The sequence below is a fragment of the Priapulus caudatus genome, unplaced genomic scaffold (assembly GCF_000485595.1).
Source record: "Priapulus caudatus unplaced genomic scaffold, Priapulus_caudatus-5.0.1 Scaffold972, whole genome shotgun sequence".
NCBI lineage: Eukaryota > Metazoa > Priapulida > Priapulimorpha > Priapulimorphida > Priapulidae > Priapulus > Priapulus caudatus.
The window spans coordinates 8,735-26,785 of NW_014578033.1; the positions used below are offsets into that span (position 1 = coordinate 8,735).

Sequence of the window (18,051 nt, forward strand, 5' to 3'; positions counted from 1 at the left end):
GGGAGGACCCCCAGACCCCACCTGTTTCTCACCCTCCTTGAAATCGTGAATCCGCCACTGCCCCCCCCCTAGGCATTTGCCCAGCCTACGGCCCTGCGAGCAGAGAAAGGCTCACCATATCTACGTTTCTCTTCACCATATCGTCACGTAGCTTCTTCAGCGATGTGACTCCGCTAGTTGTCTTCAGCTCAGCTATGAGGTCGTCGTTTCTCACTTGGTTCATAGTCGTATCTGAAAGACACAAGAGGAAGACCGTCATAGTGCAGGCACTCTCTCATCTGATCAATACAAGGAGTCACTTGAATCACACACACAAATATTAAACTGGCGCATTTCCTAATCACGAGTCATGTCACTGGCCATCGTTTGCCAAACGGATATCGTTGCACGGCAGTTGATCAGCCGCTGACATGAATGATGTGGAGTCATTGACCGTCTCAATGGAACGCAGATCCACTCACAGTACTACCCCATAAGAGTTAGACCAGCTTATATTCCTACTCGATGCCACTGAGTAATAAAGTCAGCGATAAACATTTTTCGATGACATAAGCCACAGCTAGCATTCTCACCATCCGCGTTGTTGAAATGATTGATCAAGTCGGCCATAGTGTAAAACTCCATGATGTAATTTTGCGTAGAGAACCGCTCCGCACTCGCCGGCCTACCGGCCATCTACTATGTATAGTGGTAGTCCCAGGCAAGTAGCACTAATTGTAGTTAACTACGATATGCTGACAGATAGAGTAGGTTCGACTCGTTATGAGCTATGTTGAGACAGGTTGCACTCCATGCGCGAGATGTTGAGACAAGTCGGAGACTCGACTGATCTCAATCCTTCAGCAATCTATCGACGCTAATAATCGATTGATCTATTGATGCGTCTAACGAGGTCGGATGCGGCAGCCGGTTTGTTGTGCGTAGCTATGACAACCGTGCGTCGGATGCGAGGAAATGTTCGCACTAGTGTAGTCGGCTATAAGTTGTCCGTGAACGATGACATTGGATGATATGGCTCTCATAAACAGCTGGTACATGTAGGTGTGAGACTATCAGCGGTTGTTGCACGATGTGACGGGTGCTGCTATGAATCGCTCTCTTGTTACCACGCATTGTTCATCGCCGAAGAATAGACCTTTTCACAGCAAGTCTTCATCACTGCAGTACGTAGCCAGTGCGACTTCCTCAAGTATCGTAGCCTCTGAGTCTCTCTCTCTCTCTCTCTCTCTCTCTCTCTCTCTCTCTCACTATCTTTCTCTCTCTCTCTCTCTCTTTGTCTCCCTCTCTCTCTCTCTTTCTATCTCCCCTTCTCTCTTTCTCTCGCCTCCTCTCTTTCTCTCTGCCTCTCTCTCTCTCTGTCTTTCACTCTCTCATTCGTTCACTCAGCAAAGTCCATTAATCTTAATTCACAGACTCCACGGAGCAACCACAGCGATTACAATGTTACTAGCTGTTACTAGCTGTGTTAGCTGTTCGTCTTTACTGTCCCGCGTTCTTCTTCGTGGTATTAACTCATCTCACAACGCTTCACGTTTGCGGCCGCATGTAGCTTTCACGTGGGAACCCCGGCAGCTCCACCGCACACACTCGTAGCAGCAGTTCACCGATCAAATCACGTGAAACGCCAGGTGACCGACTGCCTCCCTCACTCCACTCCCACCCCTATTCATTGATCGTTGGTGAGAGAGCGAGTACCGGTCATACGTGATTGCTGGTGGCGGAGGTGATCGAGGGAGCGCAACACGGGCGCACCAACACATTACTCACTCGAGTTCTCATCTGACGTGACTGGTGCTGACATCTGATGAATGCCTTCTCAATTGAAGTTCTTTCGCGTTGGGGAAAATAGATGATGGCGGTATGTATATAACGTACATACGTAGCGACATGCGCTCCGGGACTCGATTACTCGATAACAGGTCGAATAATTCGCAACAACTTCGTTCTTTATATTGACCGGTTCGTTGGCTTCTGCTCGTAAATTATCTCCACTTCTAAATATTTAAATTGACTACGTCACGAATTTTCTATGGTGTATATTTGTAACATTTTTGTTGTCATTTTTTTACATTATAAGTAAGTACTAACGGGACTAAATGTATCGTCAAATTCTTACCTGATAAGATTGTTTCTCAACTGTAGTTAAAAATCCAAAATTCCCGGACGATTTAATACTATGATCCTGGCATTAATTGCTTGCTACATATGGGCTATGTATGAGTCACGAGTGTATGTTTTACATCGAACGATATAGTAAAATAGGAAGTATAATGCAGCAATTTAACCATAAAATGTAAACGGAATCACATATATTTTGTGAAAAAGTGGAAATATTTTTCTTACTTTTACTATTTAGGGTGACGTAATCACTTTAAATTGCCCAGTAGTTCGTGACATGATCAACGCAGGGAAGGATAACGAGGGCGGTGAACAATGTGCTACATATAGCCTACGGCACGTGGCTAATATAAGGTCAATGATCGAACGGCCGGTCGAGAGATTCCTTTGAGTCTTCCACACGCGAAACACAAAGCGGTTAACATGCAGAATAAGAGTCCGTATCTTCCCTATAGATAACATCGTGCTGACTGACAGGCTAAGACTTCTGGTGATTATCACAATTACAGCAGACGTCATCAGAGAATACTAGCAACACACCCAGCGTGGAGTTTTAATATTCACTAATTCCCTCATATTCGCCCTTTTCCTCGCTCGCATTCTCGCCCACCCCTTTCTCTATATTTCCCGCCACGCCTCCCCTCTCACGTTCCCTCTTCTCTCCCTAAATTCCAGCCTCAACCTCTCTCCCGGTCTCTCTTTATCCCGTTCTACTTTTTTTCGCTTTAATAGATACACTAAGTCGGTAAGTAAAGAATCTTGCTAGAATGGCATCTCTTCCTCTATCTCCCCAACCCGCTCGTGCTTCTTAATTCACATCCTTCGTGAGCAGAAGGCGCGTGCAGACGAACGAGTATGCCGTAATCACCAGCTAAAAACATCGCAAACATAGAACACGAGGTCATCGAAGTAATGTCTAGATCAGGTTAAAAACTGCAGCGGCTTTACTAAAGAGGGGGCGAGATACAACAGGTACCGCTGCCAGCGAGGTCAAGACAACAATCACCTGCTGGACACGAGAGAACGCGTGTCGGGTAGTCAGCAGAGCATGCAGCTACGACACGCATAGGTGGCGGTGCGGTCACTGCATGTCCGGTCGCCTGGCGGCGGGAAGATTCGGGGGCAGTGAACCTAAAGCAACTACTCATCCGGCCCACGCAAGGACTAAGTAAATCACTAGCCTAGCTTCCAATCTTACTAATACTACTACTCTACAGTAATAGATTCCATTGATCCCATTAGATTCATTGAGGTAGACTGAGGCAGTGTGAAAGTACTATAAGTGGGCGAACTGAAACCACGATCTCGCGTACTCTGAGCACTCACGCCAGGCATGAGTAGAGAGGGGGCGCTTTCTTAGTTATGTTCTTAGTTATTTCTTAGTTGAAGATACAATGACGCGTATAGCAGAAGGACCCGGTAGTGACGTCCATCCTGCACACACACACACACAGGACAGGCGTGACTGCGTGATGAACAGAGCTCCCAGTGTCTTCCCCGACTCCTCGCTTTCTCTCTAAGCGGAGCTGCCGTAGCCTCTGCAGCTAAACCACGCGGGAAGTTAGCTGCTACACAACCAGCTCCCCACGACAAACAGACCAGTCTTTCTCGCACACGGAGCAATCAGTGGGAGTAAGAGACTCGCGTGGCGAGGGAGCGTGTGTAGCGCTAGGAGCAATGACTCTCAACTAAGAGGGGGATTTCTGTGTTTTGCGGGTGGGGGTCTTTGCCCTATTGTTGCTCCTACCCCTATGCCATTCAAACTGTGAGTGCGAGTATCCCCTTAGTATGCTTCTGTGGTGGATAATTCTTTTATGCATAGTATAGGTTAGTTAGACCTACGCATAAACGCTTGCCTGATGTTAGAGATTTTCTATGACATCTCTCTCATTGCCTTCCTATCTCCCGTCTCCTTTCCTCTCCCTCCCTTTCCCTCTTGTCTTTCTCTCACTCTCTCTTTCTTTTTCTCTCTTTCCGTCTATCTCTTCTCTATCTCTCTCGTTTTTCCTTTATCTATTTTACGAGCTTTTGTTCTAGTTCGCTCACATACATCCAAATACATGGTAGTATATTCGAATAGGATTATTGAAACGCAAGTGGAATGCAAGCAACCTTCAAGCACCTGACATTGGCCTTGTTAACGCCCTAGACCAGTGTCTCCAATCCTACAGAAGGAAGTGAATTTAATCTATCGTTGGCTAAACAAGGGCGTCCACGGATTATCACCGGCACCTGCCATCACTAAAGTCGGTAATGGACCAGTAAAGCACAAGTAAAGTAAAACGCGAGCATAGGCAGCAGGTTTTTCTTGCTGTCTGTGTTTTATTTGCATCAGCTTGATTGCGACTGTAAACTCCTGAGAACAGGGTAGTTTAACGTCACTTATGCCGCATATAAATGCACATGCCTGTGCCACTAATTGTCATGATTAACAAAATACGGCATTTACATATAGTTGAGCAGGTTTCCTCCCGCATAAGGCCAATCTCTCTGCACACAGAGGTCAGTCGTAATTGGGCCGTAATTCATCGTGTGACAAATGTTCCATTGTTTCAGGCGGCCGCCATTTATTTGTTTGTTCCTCCTTAGGTGTCGCCCGTCCTCAATTAATCAATTATCGACTGGGTGTTAAAAAAATAGCCAATTTTCGGAAATCCTTTGGTAAAACAAAAACAGGAATATTGCAGCCACATCTCAAGACAGCGTCACACCAATGGATGCCGCATAATTTTGAGTGGATCATAATAAAAACCGATGAACAGTGCCAAATGATAATTTATATGTAATTTAAATTGTGTGTAAAATGATTAAGTGTAATGATAAAGTAAGCACCACGCCTGCTTCCTGAAAATCTTTTAAACACTTCCCCCATAGTTGGCAGGGTATACTGCGTCCTCCAGCTATGCATTTCGACTTTAACCCACTAACTATGGCTTAGGATATTTCGCAACAGAAGGTGGTTACTGTAACTCTAACAGTAATCTGACAGTAGAGTGGATTGTCCGCGTCGTGATGTTTGTCTAACATTTAGGCGTAATTATATTTAGTATTTTAAAGGCCGCGTTATTATTCAGATATCGCGTAAAATAGATAACTCTCCTTTCCACAACGAAGTACGTCACAAAACGTGACAAGCAAGTCCTCGTGCACGCCGCCATGGACATTCATACACACACTAAACATGCGCCTAGTAGGGCCTGTAGATTTTTTCTGTTGATCTTTTTTGACTCCATTCGTTGTGCAAATTTAGATTGCTTAAGAAGAACACGTTGTTAAGCTCACCAGATAACAGAACGTGGCCGATTACTACATGACACAGAAAATCATCAACGCATCTCTTAGACGACAATTTTCTAGTAAACACTGGTAGCGTCCACCACCAGGTCACCACCACCAGGTAAACACCAGTCACGTACAAGGTAAATGGCACAACACGTGCACAACTATACATTGCGACACGAGCAAACTGACTCATAGCAACTGCCTCGCGTATAGGCATGTTATCAGTACATTACCAATCAACAATTAATTAACAATTTAGCAATTAATTAACCATTGCCAATGAATTTTATGTTTTATAGAGTTATTGTTATTAGTATATATATATATATATATCAAGAGCTAATAATACCTCTAGCTAATAAATCATTAGCTAATAATAGGTATAATTATTAGCTATTACATAACATACACGGCTATGCGCGCGGCAGTGCTAGCTACTAGAGTCAACATGCTAGCTATAACAGAGGCAAGAGACCTACAACCTACCGTTGTTCCTCACTGTGGCTTTCTTCAGCGTGATCGACTGTAGATCCTTGAGCGACACCACGGGTCCCGCAGCCAGGGGCGTCTGCGGTGCAGAGGACGACGGTGACCCGCAACTAGACGTCGCCGCGCTGTGACTCACCGACGGAGGCGGCGGAGGAGGCGGCGGCGGCGGGGGAGGGGGCGCGGCCATCGTGCTCCCCGGGGGAGAGGGGGGAGGGGGCGGAGGAGGCGGCGTGGTAGACGAAATTACCTTGTCGGTGGCGGGGGCGTTGGGGGATGGAATGTCGAGAGAGGTCGGGGGCTTTCCCTGGCGCGTGATGGTCGAGGGAACGGGAACTTCGCCGCTAGAGAAGATGCGGCCAAGATGCTGCGCCGCTGGATTCTGTGGCAGTGCGAGGGATGAGCGGGAGGGACTGGACAGCACCTCAGCAGGCGTGTGACGCTGCGGCACTGTCAGCGAGGGACCGGTAGGGCTCGCTTGCATTTCAGGAGTAGCTGGGTGCATCTGAGGCGGCTGCAGCACGGGTAGGGAAGTACGGGTGGGACTCGACTGAATTTCGGTTGGGTTTGTGTGCATTTGCGGGGCCTGTGGCACAGTTAGCGACGGACGGGTAGGGCTAGGTTGCTCATCAGAAAGTGTGGCACGCTGAGGCAGGGGTAAGGACGGACGTGTGGGACTCACTTCAGGGGGGCCGGTACCCATCTGGGCAGGCTGTGGCACAGAGTGTGTTGCTGGTGTCTTTGCATTGGCGGCGGGAGCGGCGGGAAATGCTGCTGGTGTCAGCGCATTTGGTGAGACTCCTCCCCCATGCATCGTCGTCGTCGTCGTCGTCGCCGTCACTATCTCCACGTCGACTGACCCCGACGACATCGACGACAGACTTGAGCTCTTACTGATGACGTAACGATCGTGTCCGTCCAGGTTCTCGCAAGAACCGACCTTCTTGAGCAACAGGGGATTGATGCCGTAGCTGTCGTCGGCGGTGGCGCCATCGAGCCGCGATATGCGCTTCTCGAGGAGGCTCTTCAGCTGAGCGTTCACGCTCTTCTGCCCGCCGCCCTTCTCCTTATTACTGCTGGCTTCATTCTGTCTGCTGGCTGTCTCCCTCAGCCTCCCGTGGGCATCTTCCTCCTCCCGTGATGCCTGCGCAGCCGAATCTCGCACAGCCTCCGGAAGAATTTCGCGGGCTTCTTTCTCTGCGTCGTCACCAGGGGGCGCCGGTTGCTCGTAGGCGAGCTTCCTGCGCGCCTGCAGCTTTGCCTGCAGCTCTCCCGATTGGCCGGTGGATTCCGGCAGCTCCGCCCCCGTGCTCTCCCGGCTCTCTGCTCCTCCTGCTACTCTCACCTGAGCGTCATCACCGTTCACTTCCTTCTCCACGTGTCGCAGCTTGACGTTGGAAAACTCCGCCGCCGCCTCGCCGCCGTCAGCGCCCTCTACCGGCTTCCGTTCGCGCGACACGATCTCCAGCTGATTGTTGGCGAGCGGGTCGGAAGTTGCGGCGGCGGCGGCGTCGCGGGCGTGGCGCCCCCTGTGAGGATGCGCGCTGCCCTTGAGCGGGCCGAGTGCCTGCAGGTAATCGTCGAAGGTCGGCGGGTAGCTGTCGATGCCGGAGTCGCCGCTAACCTGCGAGGAGCCGCTCGCTTTGCGCAGCCGGTCTCCCACCAGGTCGCGCTTCGGGGGGCTCCCGCTCGCTGACCCGCCGCTGTCCGTGTGATCGCCTCCCGAGCGGTCGTCGGCCGCCGCGTCGTAGCTGTCGTAATCCGGAGCGGGAACGTACACGGGATCCCGCGCGAGCACGCCGTTAGGATACGCTTCCTTGTTGTTGTTGTTGTTGTTGTGGTGGTGGCGGCTGGCGACGCAGTTGCCGTGGTGATGCATGACGTCGCCGTTGCTATGGTGATGCACGACGTCGCTGCCGTTGCCGCATCCGTTTGGGATTTTGTGGAATCCGTTCTTCGCGGTGCGGGGGTCCGTGATGGCGGTGACGGGCACGCCGTGGGAGTTGTAGACCTCTGCCTGCACGACGCGTGTGTTGCCGCTGATGTTGTTACTGATGTTGCTGTTGACGGCGTTTCGGCGCTTGCAGTCGGAGGATTTCGAGAAGCCGCGCGCGTGGTGGTGGTGATGGGCCTTCTCCTCACATCTCTGCACCTGGGGGAGGTAAACAGCAGTAATATTAAAGGTGTACTTGAGTGGCACTTGGTGTAGGCCTGAGAATACGTAGGGAGGAAGGAGAGCAATCCGTGAATTTATGGAAGTAAAGTTTATGATGGTGGCCGGGCGTAGTCGGGTTTAGAAAACAGTATCTTCAAACTTGATGATGGGCACAGGCAGATATTCTTAAAATTAAATTCACTCTTGAAGGCTCCCACACGCACGCACGTACCCACACCCGCACGCATACGCACACGCACACGCACACGCACACGCACACGCACACGGCCCCAAAAAGAACACACACACACTAACACGTACAGCACGCTCACACACACATAGCACACACACACACACACACACCGACAACACACACACCAACACACACGCAACGCACGCTAGCGCACACACACACACACGTCGCGCATCGCAGCATCAACAGCACGCACAGCGCACAGCGCACACTGACACGGCACGACGCCACACGCACACGCACACGCACAGCGCACACACCACTACACACACATACACGTAACAATCACCGGCCTCACACACACATATCACACACACATATCGCACTACGCACCACGCACACGCACACTGCACACACACACCACGTACCGCACGCAGCGTAACACACGCACGCACGTACACACACCGCGCACGCATACCACAGCATGCACACGTACGACGCACACGCACAGCGCAACACGCACACGCACACCACACACACATACGACAAGCACACCCAGCACAACATAGCCGTACACGACACTCAACGACACCATACACACACACACACAACACACACACACACACACTCACACGCAAGCAGCACGCACGCAGCTCGAGCACACGCCACTACGACGTCCGCACGCACATGGCATCACGCACAGCGGCACACGCACCAGCACATCACACACACAGCACAACACACACCACATTCACACCGACACGACACATCACATCACACACGCTCACAACACCACATATACTGGCTCCCTTGGCGACACAACAACGCACAGCAGCGCCACACGCACACCCCCGCACACCCAACACCACACACCACACCACACACACACACACACACACACAACACAACGTACGCGCAAGGCAGACCGTGTTCCCGCCTTCCCGATCCGACCCGAGTCACCAACACAGGCTTGAGAAGAGAGAGCGAGTGAGGTTCTTAGAGGCGACCACCCCATCCCCACACGCGCTCTACATCAGTTCATTAAAGCGAGGCGCCGCGCCACTTATTGCGGCTACACACGTCACTACGCATAATCACCTCACTCTCGAACGTTATATAATTTCTGGGTGTGTGGTTGTGTGTGGTGTGATGTGTGTGTATGGTGTGCGTGTGTGTTGTGTGTGGTGCCTGGGTGCGGAGAGCTGCGTGCCGTACTGCCCGGGCCGTGCACTGCACTGGTGTGTGACTGTAGCCACTACTAGCACACACACAGCTACACTACATCAACTACACCAGCGCCCACCACGCCACACGGCACGTATGCCATACGCCCGGACTATACGTTCTTCATCTAGGCTGATCTTTACACTACCGCCAACGACCTCCCCATGTACCTCACGCACACGTTACCATCCAACCCACCACCCTCCCCCTCTGATCTTCAGCACCAACACACCACCCCGCCCTAGCTAGCCTCTATTCTCTATCCTTCCCACACATCCGCGTGCCTCACACATCTCCTCCACACATCCCTACTTCCTCTCCCACGTCTTCTCGCCCTCTCCTCGTCTTTCTCCTCTCGTCCTTCCTCATCACATCCTTCCTCTCGTATACTCCACGTCAGCCCGCCACCTCCCACATCCCGCATACACATCGCAAAGCCCAACGTCAGCGTCTCCGTATTGCACGCGCGCACCGCACTGCTTTTTGGGAGGTCGTGCCGGGCGAGCGGGCCGTGAGTCGACCTTGGCGTCGTCCTCCCGTCTCCTCTCTCTCTCTCTTCCTCTCCTCCTTTTCTGCTCTTCTCTCTCGCTCCGGCCATCTCTCTCGCGTCTCTCCCCTCTCTGCTCATCGTCGCTCCTCTCCATCTCTACCCCCTCCGTTCTTTTCTCTTCTCTCTCTCGTTCCTTCTCTCCCTTCTCTTCTCTCTCGTCCTCTCCCCGTCTCTTCTCTCGTCTTCTGTGTTCCTCTTCCTGCTCTCTCCCACCCCGCCCTCTCTCCCTCCTCTCGCGCTCCGATCGCTCTCTTTGTGCTCTGCCTTACTCATCGTTCGCCTCTCGTGATCCACCATGGATCCCTCCTTTTTCTCGCTTTCTCTCACTCTAATCCTTCCCTTCCCTGTCTCTGCTCTCCCTCTCGTATCCTCTTTCTCTCTCTTCCTCTCGTTTCCTCGGTCGTCTACTCTCACCCCTCGTCTCTCTCCCCCTTGTGACTTGCCTCCCCCCCCCCGGGTCCTCCCCTGCACACGCGAACTCGCCGGCCACTGCACCGCAGTCTTCCGTTCAATGCGACGTCCGGTTTTATCGCATCTCTTGCTGCGGACACAAAGAACTAACGAAGTTCAGCCACACAGAACCACATCGTGAAGAGCCGCCCACCATACTCATCACACAATTCGTCCTACGTACTGTGTGGTGTGTGTGTTGTGCGCGGCGTGCCGTGCGTGCGTATCACGGTCAGCCACGCACGGCACGTCACACGCGGAGCTGCGAACTGGTGTACAGTCGGCATTCACGCACTAACGTCACTACTGTCCTCATCTACTATCAACCTACTCCATCTTCACATCGCACTGCATATCGCAAACAGCATGCAACACGCAGCAGCGTCTCACACCCATCGCAGATCGCACCTGCATCACTCCCTACACGCACCCACCAGCACGCACACGCGAGGCCCACCTGACAGCAGCGAGCGCAGCAATCACATACAGCACATCACACAGCACCACACCACATCTACATTCTGATCCGATCCCACCGATCACACAACGTACGACCAGCGCACGTACACACATTCTACTACGCAGCGCCAGAGAAGCAGCAGACGCGTCACACCTGCACTCCCGGCACATACTAGCAGCAGTGGGCGGCCCGTCGCTTCGTACGACGCCAGCATCTCTGCAACAGCGAGCGGGGCTATCGATAGCGTCACACACACACACCACACACCACACACACTATCACAACACCACACATACATACATAAATATGCCAGTCTATGACCGTGAGCCAGCAATCGAGGCACCTCAGACAGCGCCACTGAAGGCATTCAAGAGGAATGTTCTTCATTCAGAGTAGCGTAACTTGGTTCGACATGAGCCCCGCGAATCAGACCACGCCCAGGCCAGCCACGACGGTACGCTTGGAGGTCTTTTAATGCTGCTGCGTAGATACTTCTACTTACTCCACGCTAGAGCGCACTCGAGGGCACGGCGGATAAGCAGGCGACACGTTACGCTCATAAGGGTTGGGTTCTGCAGCACTGCGTATATCCGGATCCATGTCGCGTCTTACCGTTCTTGTATGTCGGCGCCACGCCTTCACTGCGGGGTTGCACGTGTTCTGATATCCGATGACGTCCGTCCTATTTGAGGCCTGCGCCGGAAAGAAACGCAATATGATCATGTGAAAATCTTTGTAGCGAATTAGCAGAGGAGAGAGCGAAGGAGTATGACGGCGAGAGAAGAAGGATGGCGGCCTGGGACCGCAGAGCAGGCGGCGGAAGGCATGAAGCAGGATGCAGAGAGAGGAGCAGAAGCACGATAAAGAAGCGAGGAGAGGTAGATGGGAGATCCATATACCATGAGGAGAGAAAGAAACAATTGAATAATAACACTGTTAGCGTATAGCTTATAAGACCGGTCACCTGTTTATGGCGAGCACCTTGCCGTTTTACAGACCACGGTGCAGTCATACAGGAAACCACCTCTATAGAATGGACACTGTGTTTTAAGGAAGAGAAAACTCGTCGTTTCTTCTTTGTGCGATATTATGTAGAATTTCACTGTATCGATGTTTTGTGATTAGTTTGTAAAAATTTGCGGCACCAATCTTTTTTATCTGATGAATTCTCTAATATTACATCGACGCAAATCGACTATTACCATAATAATGCTGAGCAACCGTTGTTTGTTGATATTAGTTTCACGTCTACACATACCATCCTTCAGCTGATGTGAAACATTATCGATTTATCCAACTAGATATAACAGATGCGTGCTGTAGCAAGATACATCATATATATGGCAGGGAATAGATGGGATTCGCGCGAATATTATATGACTCGAGCGCTAGGCTGTCTCTGCGGCAAACGACGAACTCTACACATAAACAGAAATAGAAAACAGACTAACTAATCGAGTCGTTTGGCTACATGCACTGCAGCACAACATCCGACCCTGCAAGCGTAATCACTAACCTAGATCACACGAACATCAACTTCTCCGCTCTTCTAGATTACATGACAGTTGTCATAACTCAAACTGGATAGTCAGAATGCTTTGATTCTCACTGGAAATCTTGAGTCCTGAAAATGACTTTTTCCGCTGCACACCGCATTGGATGTGTAGCTAAGGCGGTTAAAGTGCCCACAATATTAGTATATGTTCAACATTTCACTATGACACGCGGCAAAATATGGGAATTCGATACAACTAGCGTTTTAGAACTCCTTTTCAATGCGTAACCGCTGATTGGATATAGCGTCTTCGAAAGACTGCGAAGCGCATATAGATTAGTTAGCATTAAATTGACTACGTCACAATTTCTATGGGTATATTTTGTAATATTTCTGTCAGATTTTTTACATGAAAAGTAAGTAACTGGAACGGACTAATATGTATCGCTGCAATTCTTACCTATAATAGTGTTTCTAAGATAGTTAAAAACATAAATACCGTGCGATTTGAATATATATACATGTATGATCACGACATAAATCTGATATTTGGGCTAATATATGAGTTCACGAGTGTTTTCACGTCAACGAACGAAATAGCAAAATAGAAGTATAACAGCAATATAAAGTAATACAGAATCACTTACATTTGATGAAAAAGAGTCATAATTTTTTTACTTTTACTATTGCGGTGAGCGTAATCACATTAGACCGGACCACGCCTCACCTGTGATGCCGCCTTCCATGACCGACAATGCTTGTGCGGCGTCGCCTGGTAGAGCATACAGGTGGCGCAAATCGATCGGCGGGGGCGTCCAGGCGCAGGATCCGGCAGCGTCGGCAGTGGGATGGTGGTCCGCCGCCTTCTGGCCGCTGCTGCTGCGTCCAGCTCTGAATGCACTCCGCGTGCGACTGCCAGTCAACGTGACTCAGCATTACGGCATGTGTACAATTGTACGCACAGATGTTATCACGGGCGGCGGCGCACTGTCTTTCGACGTGGCGGTGACTGCGTGGTTAGTAATAGACCTCGGTGAAAAATATCGAAGAGGGATGAGTACTATGTGTCGAAATTGAAACTCTCTCCTTTCTGTCCCCCCCCCCCCCCATCTCTGTCCTCCCCTCACTCTCTCCCATCTGTCTCTCCCTCTCTTTTCTCTTCTCTCTCACCCCCCTCACAGCCGTCCCCTTGCCTCGCGCTCTCTGCATTTTCTCCTCGTTTCTCAGCTTCCGCCCCCCGTCTCTCTTGCTTGTCTCTCTCTTTCCTCCCCTTCTCACGTTTACGGTCTCGTCTCCGTTTTTCACTGTCTCCTTCGCGTCTTTTTCAAACCACATCAAACCGCCGAGTCTTGTATTCGTATACGCGCAATCGAACATCTTGTGGAACAACTTCTTGACGCTCCTCTCGAGCGAAAATAGCCGTGTAATCAGCAGCGAAGTCACGTTGTATAAGCTTTCCCTTCTAAGAAACCAATCAATCGAGAAACGAATACCCGCTCTCTGGCTCCACGACCGTGTCTACGAATCTCACTCATCCAAAGCACTACGAGCCTCAACCGTAGGCACAGCGCTCCGCTGTGAGCAGCCACTACACTACGATCTACAACGGCCACTTGAACGTCTCAATAAAAAAAAGGTAAATAAACATGAAATGTATTTAACTACCATTTGAACGTCCTCAACGACGTATTCTCTACTCATTTCGCTATTATGTGCCGATAAGCTTGCTGTAAATGCGTTCAAACTGCTCATCTGCAACACAGCCAAAGCACAGCGCACCACGCCTGGCACGAAAGCGAACAGAAGAGAAAGCCAACCACATTACGATCCCCACTAGACGTAGATCGCTCCGCCATGCGCGCGGCATAGCACACACACACACATACACAATACACAACACACACACACGCGCGCCGCGCGCGGGCGCGCACACACCCACCACACACACACACCACACACACACACACACACACACACCACACACACACACACACACAGGTTGTCGACCTACCTACCAGTCACGTAACAGCCACGAAGTACTGCTGCCGGTGCGAACGCACTAGGTAACGACTTAATTGCGAACGCTCGGCCGCGTGCGCCGCACGGAAACCGCGCGTAAGATAACCAACGCCTTGATGATATCACGAGTGCGCGGCAGCGGCGTCTGCTACCATCGTGGATATGTATAGTCGTGGTAACTTCCTGACAGACTAATGATAATGACGATAATACGCCGACATATAGAGCGGCAGCATGCCTGCACAGCGCTCCACGCGCGTCCGACCTACTCTACAATGCACACGCGTCCCATATGTCATCTGCTGCATCCCAGCGGAGACACGTTCTTGTTTCATTACCTCCGCGCGAAGGTTGCAGGGAGGTAATGTAATCGCTCTCGTGTGTGTGTGTTCGTGTGTGTGTTCGTGGTGTGTGTGTAGCCAGCAGCGAGCCAGCTGTTATACACATGTATACATATATTACACGCGTTGGCGCGATCGATTCAGCACAGCTCGCCTTAGTTCGTCCAGTCAGCAGCAGCTCGCCTAGGCGTTCAGTCAGCAGCAGCCAGCAGCGAGCCAGCTGTTATACACATGTATACATGTTACACGCTCGCGAGGGTATGGCACTCTTTTTGAGTGCCCTCTGTCTAGTTTACGATGTATTTTGCGTGTCGTTATGCTACCCCCATGCATGACTCTCGCCGTACACCTGTTTTGTTTATTATGTGCGTGTTTATTCCCTAATTAAATCATTAGTCAATGTCTATAATCGTGAAATTTATAGCAACTATATTCTTAAGTATATTATGTATGTGTGTATGTGATTGCGTGCGTGCGTAACGTGGTGTGTGTGTGTGTGTGTGTGTGTGTGTTTTGTTGTGTGTGTGTGTGCGCGCGCGCGCGTGTGTATGTGTGCGTGTATGTGTGTGTGTTTGTGTGTGTGTGTTTGTGTGTGTGTGTGTGTGCGTGTGTATGTTGCGTGCGGCGTGTGTGTGTGCGGGCGTGGCATACATGCGAGTATGTTATTCTCTACGTCTCATTTTGCGATCTAGTGCTATATACGTTTGGTTTTTTCGACACCCTGTTTCTTTTAACTGCTCATTAGCTAATACTCTTGCATACTACCAGTTCCAGCAGTTCCTGTCTGCATGATACCATTACCTCTTCAATTAAGGGGTGGGGGTTGATACCACCTGTAGACGAAATCAATAGGCCTTGTTATTAACGTGTACAGGGACTTCCCTGTTCGACATTTAAACACAAGAGCCATTAGACGGGATAGCATAGTTCTGGCAGCAGATAACTGCTCCTCGTCGCACAGCACGTGACCATGCAGGTAAACGTAACGCTGACTTGTCGGCAACGTTGTATATTGTATACATATTAATGAAGACATACTATATAGAAAATACCAAAGGTAGAATAACTATAAACATTGCCAATACTAGGGCTGTAATAATATTCAAGAGTCCATAATAGAAAAGGATTTGTACACTGTTTTTACAGCGTGCTCGGCATTTTTCTATTAATGGACTCTTGATATATTGGAGTGAACATTATATCAGGAGCTTATAAATGGAATTATAAGTCTCATAAGCTTATAAGCCATTTATAACGTCCTGATTAAATGTACGTGGATGCCTTTTACTTTCACGTCTCTACTCTTTAAAACAAAAAATCTCAAGAATGTATTTTATGCCTGCCGTAATTTAAAGCCGCACTATGCCGCATCACACAGCTAATTTCTCCAGTACTAGACTAGCAAATACTTCATGTCATGCAGAATCATACTACCTTATGACAAAATAAACTCTAGTTCCTCCCATTTCACTGCGCCTTGTCTTATAAAAGCATTTGAAAATACCTCCAATGTTGTTCAAATTCTCCGACGGTTGTTGACAGTTTTCGGCGTTGCCTTCCTCCCAACAACCGTGCAGCGGTGCTGCGGTACAGCGGTACGGGTGTAGCAAAGATAAAAACATGTGACGTCACCTAACCGCTTCGAGGCTAAATTGTTTGGCAAACAAGTCGGCGTTGGCGCCAGATTACCAGATATCGCACCTCTTTCTTGTCGGTTTTAAGCAAACGCGCAGTGAAATGGGAGGAACTAGAGTTTATTTTGCCATAAGGTAGTGTGATTATGCATGACACGAAGTATTTGCTAGTCAAGTACTGAAGAAATTAGCGTTTAGATGCGCATAGTGCGGCTTTAAATCCTGTTCAATTTCCGATTTTTGTTAATCGCATAGTTATGTACTCAAGCTCAAGCAACATCATTTAGCTTGCCAACCCGTTGTTGAAACTGTTTCTAACAGGTTTACTGCGTGTATTCGCCCTAGAAATAGATCACTATTGTTCCATAAATACGTTTAGAATAGCAGAGCGGCGGTGGGTCGTTGTACGCACGATTACGTCATTATAAATTGAAGCTACACTTGCGCTTACAGTCCCGCGCGCGGCAGCTACGGCTAGGTTCAACGCACTGAAAATTACTCTAAATTATCCGGCGACTAACTACGATTCGGCTGTGCAAACCGATGGCAGCGACGTCACGCGTCACGCGGCGTGTAAAAACAATGTGCTTGCTTGCCATCAATGGCCGCCGTCATCAACCGATCCATCCACCCACCCACGGAATTTAATCCGTTTTAGCAGCCATTGTTTGTGCGCGCCGTGTCGAACTTCTGCCGGCAATGGCGTGGGTGCGCGCGCTCACACACTGCCCGTGTTTGTATTATTAAAAAGAAAGAGTGTCGAGCAGGATTACCCCGTTCTAACGATCATGACACCTACGTGGCATCCGGTCATTGCCGCCACAGCCACGTCGCGGTCAAAGAAAACTATTATTACTATTATTATTATCGTCATTATTTCCAAAGTGGATCACGGCATTAGCCGGTGGCTTCTGGGTTGGCCGTGTCCCAACCTGGGACATAGGGATTCGCAGGATGTCTGAATTATATATATATATATATATATTATTATTATTATTATTATTATTATTATTATTATTATTACAGTTAGCGAACCCAGCTAGGGTGGGGAAACTCAAAGCTGATATACACCTATTAGAGTTAAATTCACTCTCGACTCATTTCGGCCATTGCTACCACAGTCTGAAAGTACCGTGAGTGAGTGGAGTGTAACCACGACTACTGCGTGCCCCGCTATAGAGATGTTATCCGCTACTTGTCACTGTCAATACCGCAGAGATCAGGCACTAGTTTGTCTGATAACTAGTTCGTCTGCCAGCTATAGTAACCTCGTCTGCCAGCTATAGTTCGTCTGTCAACAAGACAAGTCATTCGCGCGTGCGCGGATGTGGCGTTCTGTTGTAAAGCAGCGGGCAATTAATTCAGCAGCTGGTTCCATTGATGTAGGACCACGTTTTAAAACTAACGGTTGGTGGTTCCGAGCGCTATTTGGTACGAGAATTGGCAGGGCACTCTGCTAAACGACAACGAAGGAAAAGTTAAAAGGTGCGTGCGTGCGTGTGTGTGCGTGCGTGTACGTGTGTGTGAGAGTGTGTGTTTGTTTGTTTGTTTGTTTGTGAGTGTCTGTGCGTGCGTGCGTGCGTGCGTGCGTGCGTGCGTGCGTGCGTGCGTGCGCGCGCGCGCGTGTGTGTGTGTGTGTGTGTG

The 18,051-nt window shown here is 49.9% G+C and overlaps 1 protein-coding gene across 1 annotated transcript in view; it reads right to left on the bottom strand.

Moving 5' to 3' along the window:
• Window positions 1-18,051, bottom strand: part of LOC106814744 — a gene marked incomplete at its 3' end in the record, with an annotated part of 32,636 nt that overhangs the window by 1,509 nt on the left and 13,076 nt on the right. The window contains exons 4-5 of the mRNA XM_014819092.1: window positions 5,887-8,038; window positions 116-231 (exon numbers count right to left, since the gene is read on the bottom strand). Of these exons, the coding sequence (XP_014674578.1) occupies window positions 116-231; window positions 5,887-8,038 (2,268 nt within the window). The remainder of the gene's footprint in view (window positions 1-115; window positions 232-5,886; window positions 8,039-18,051) is intronic.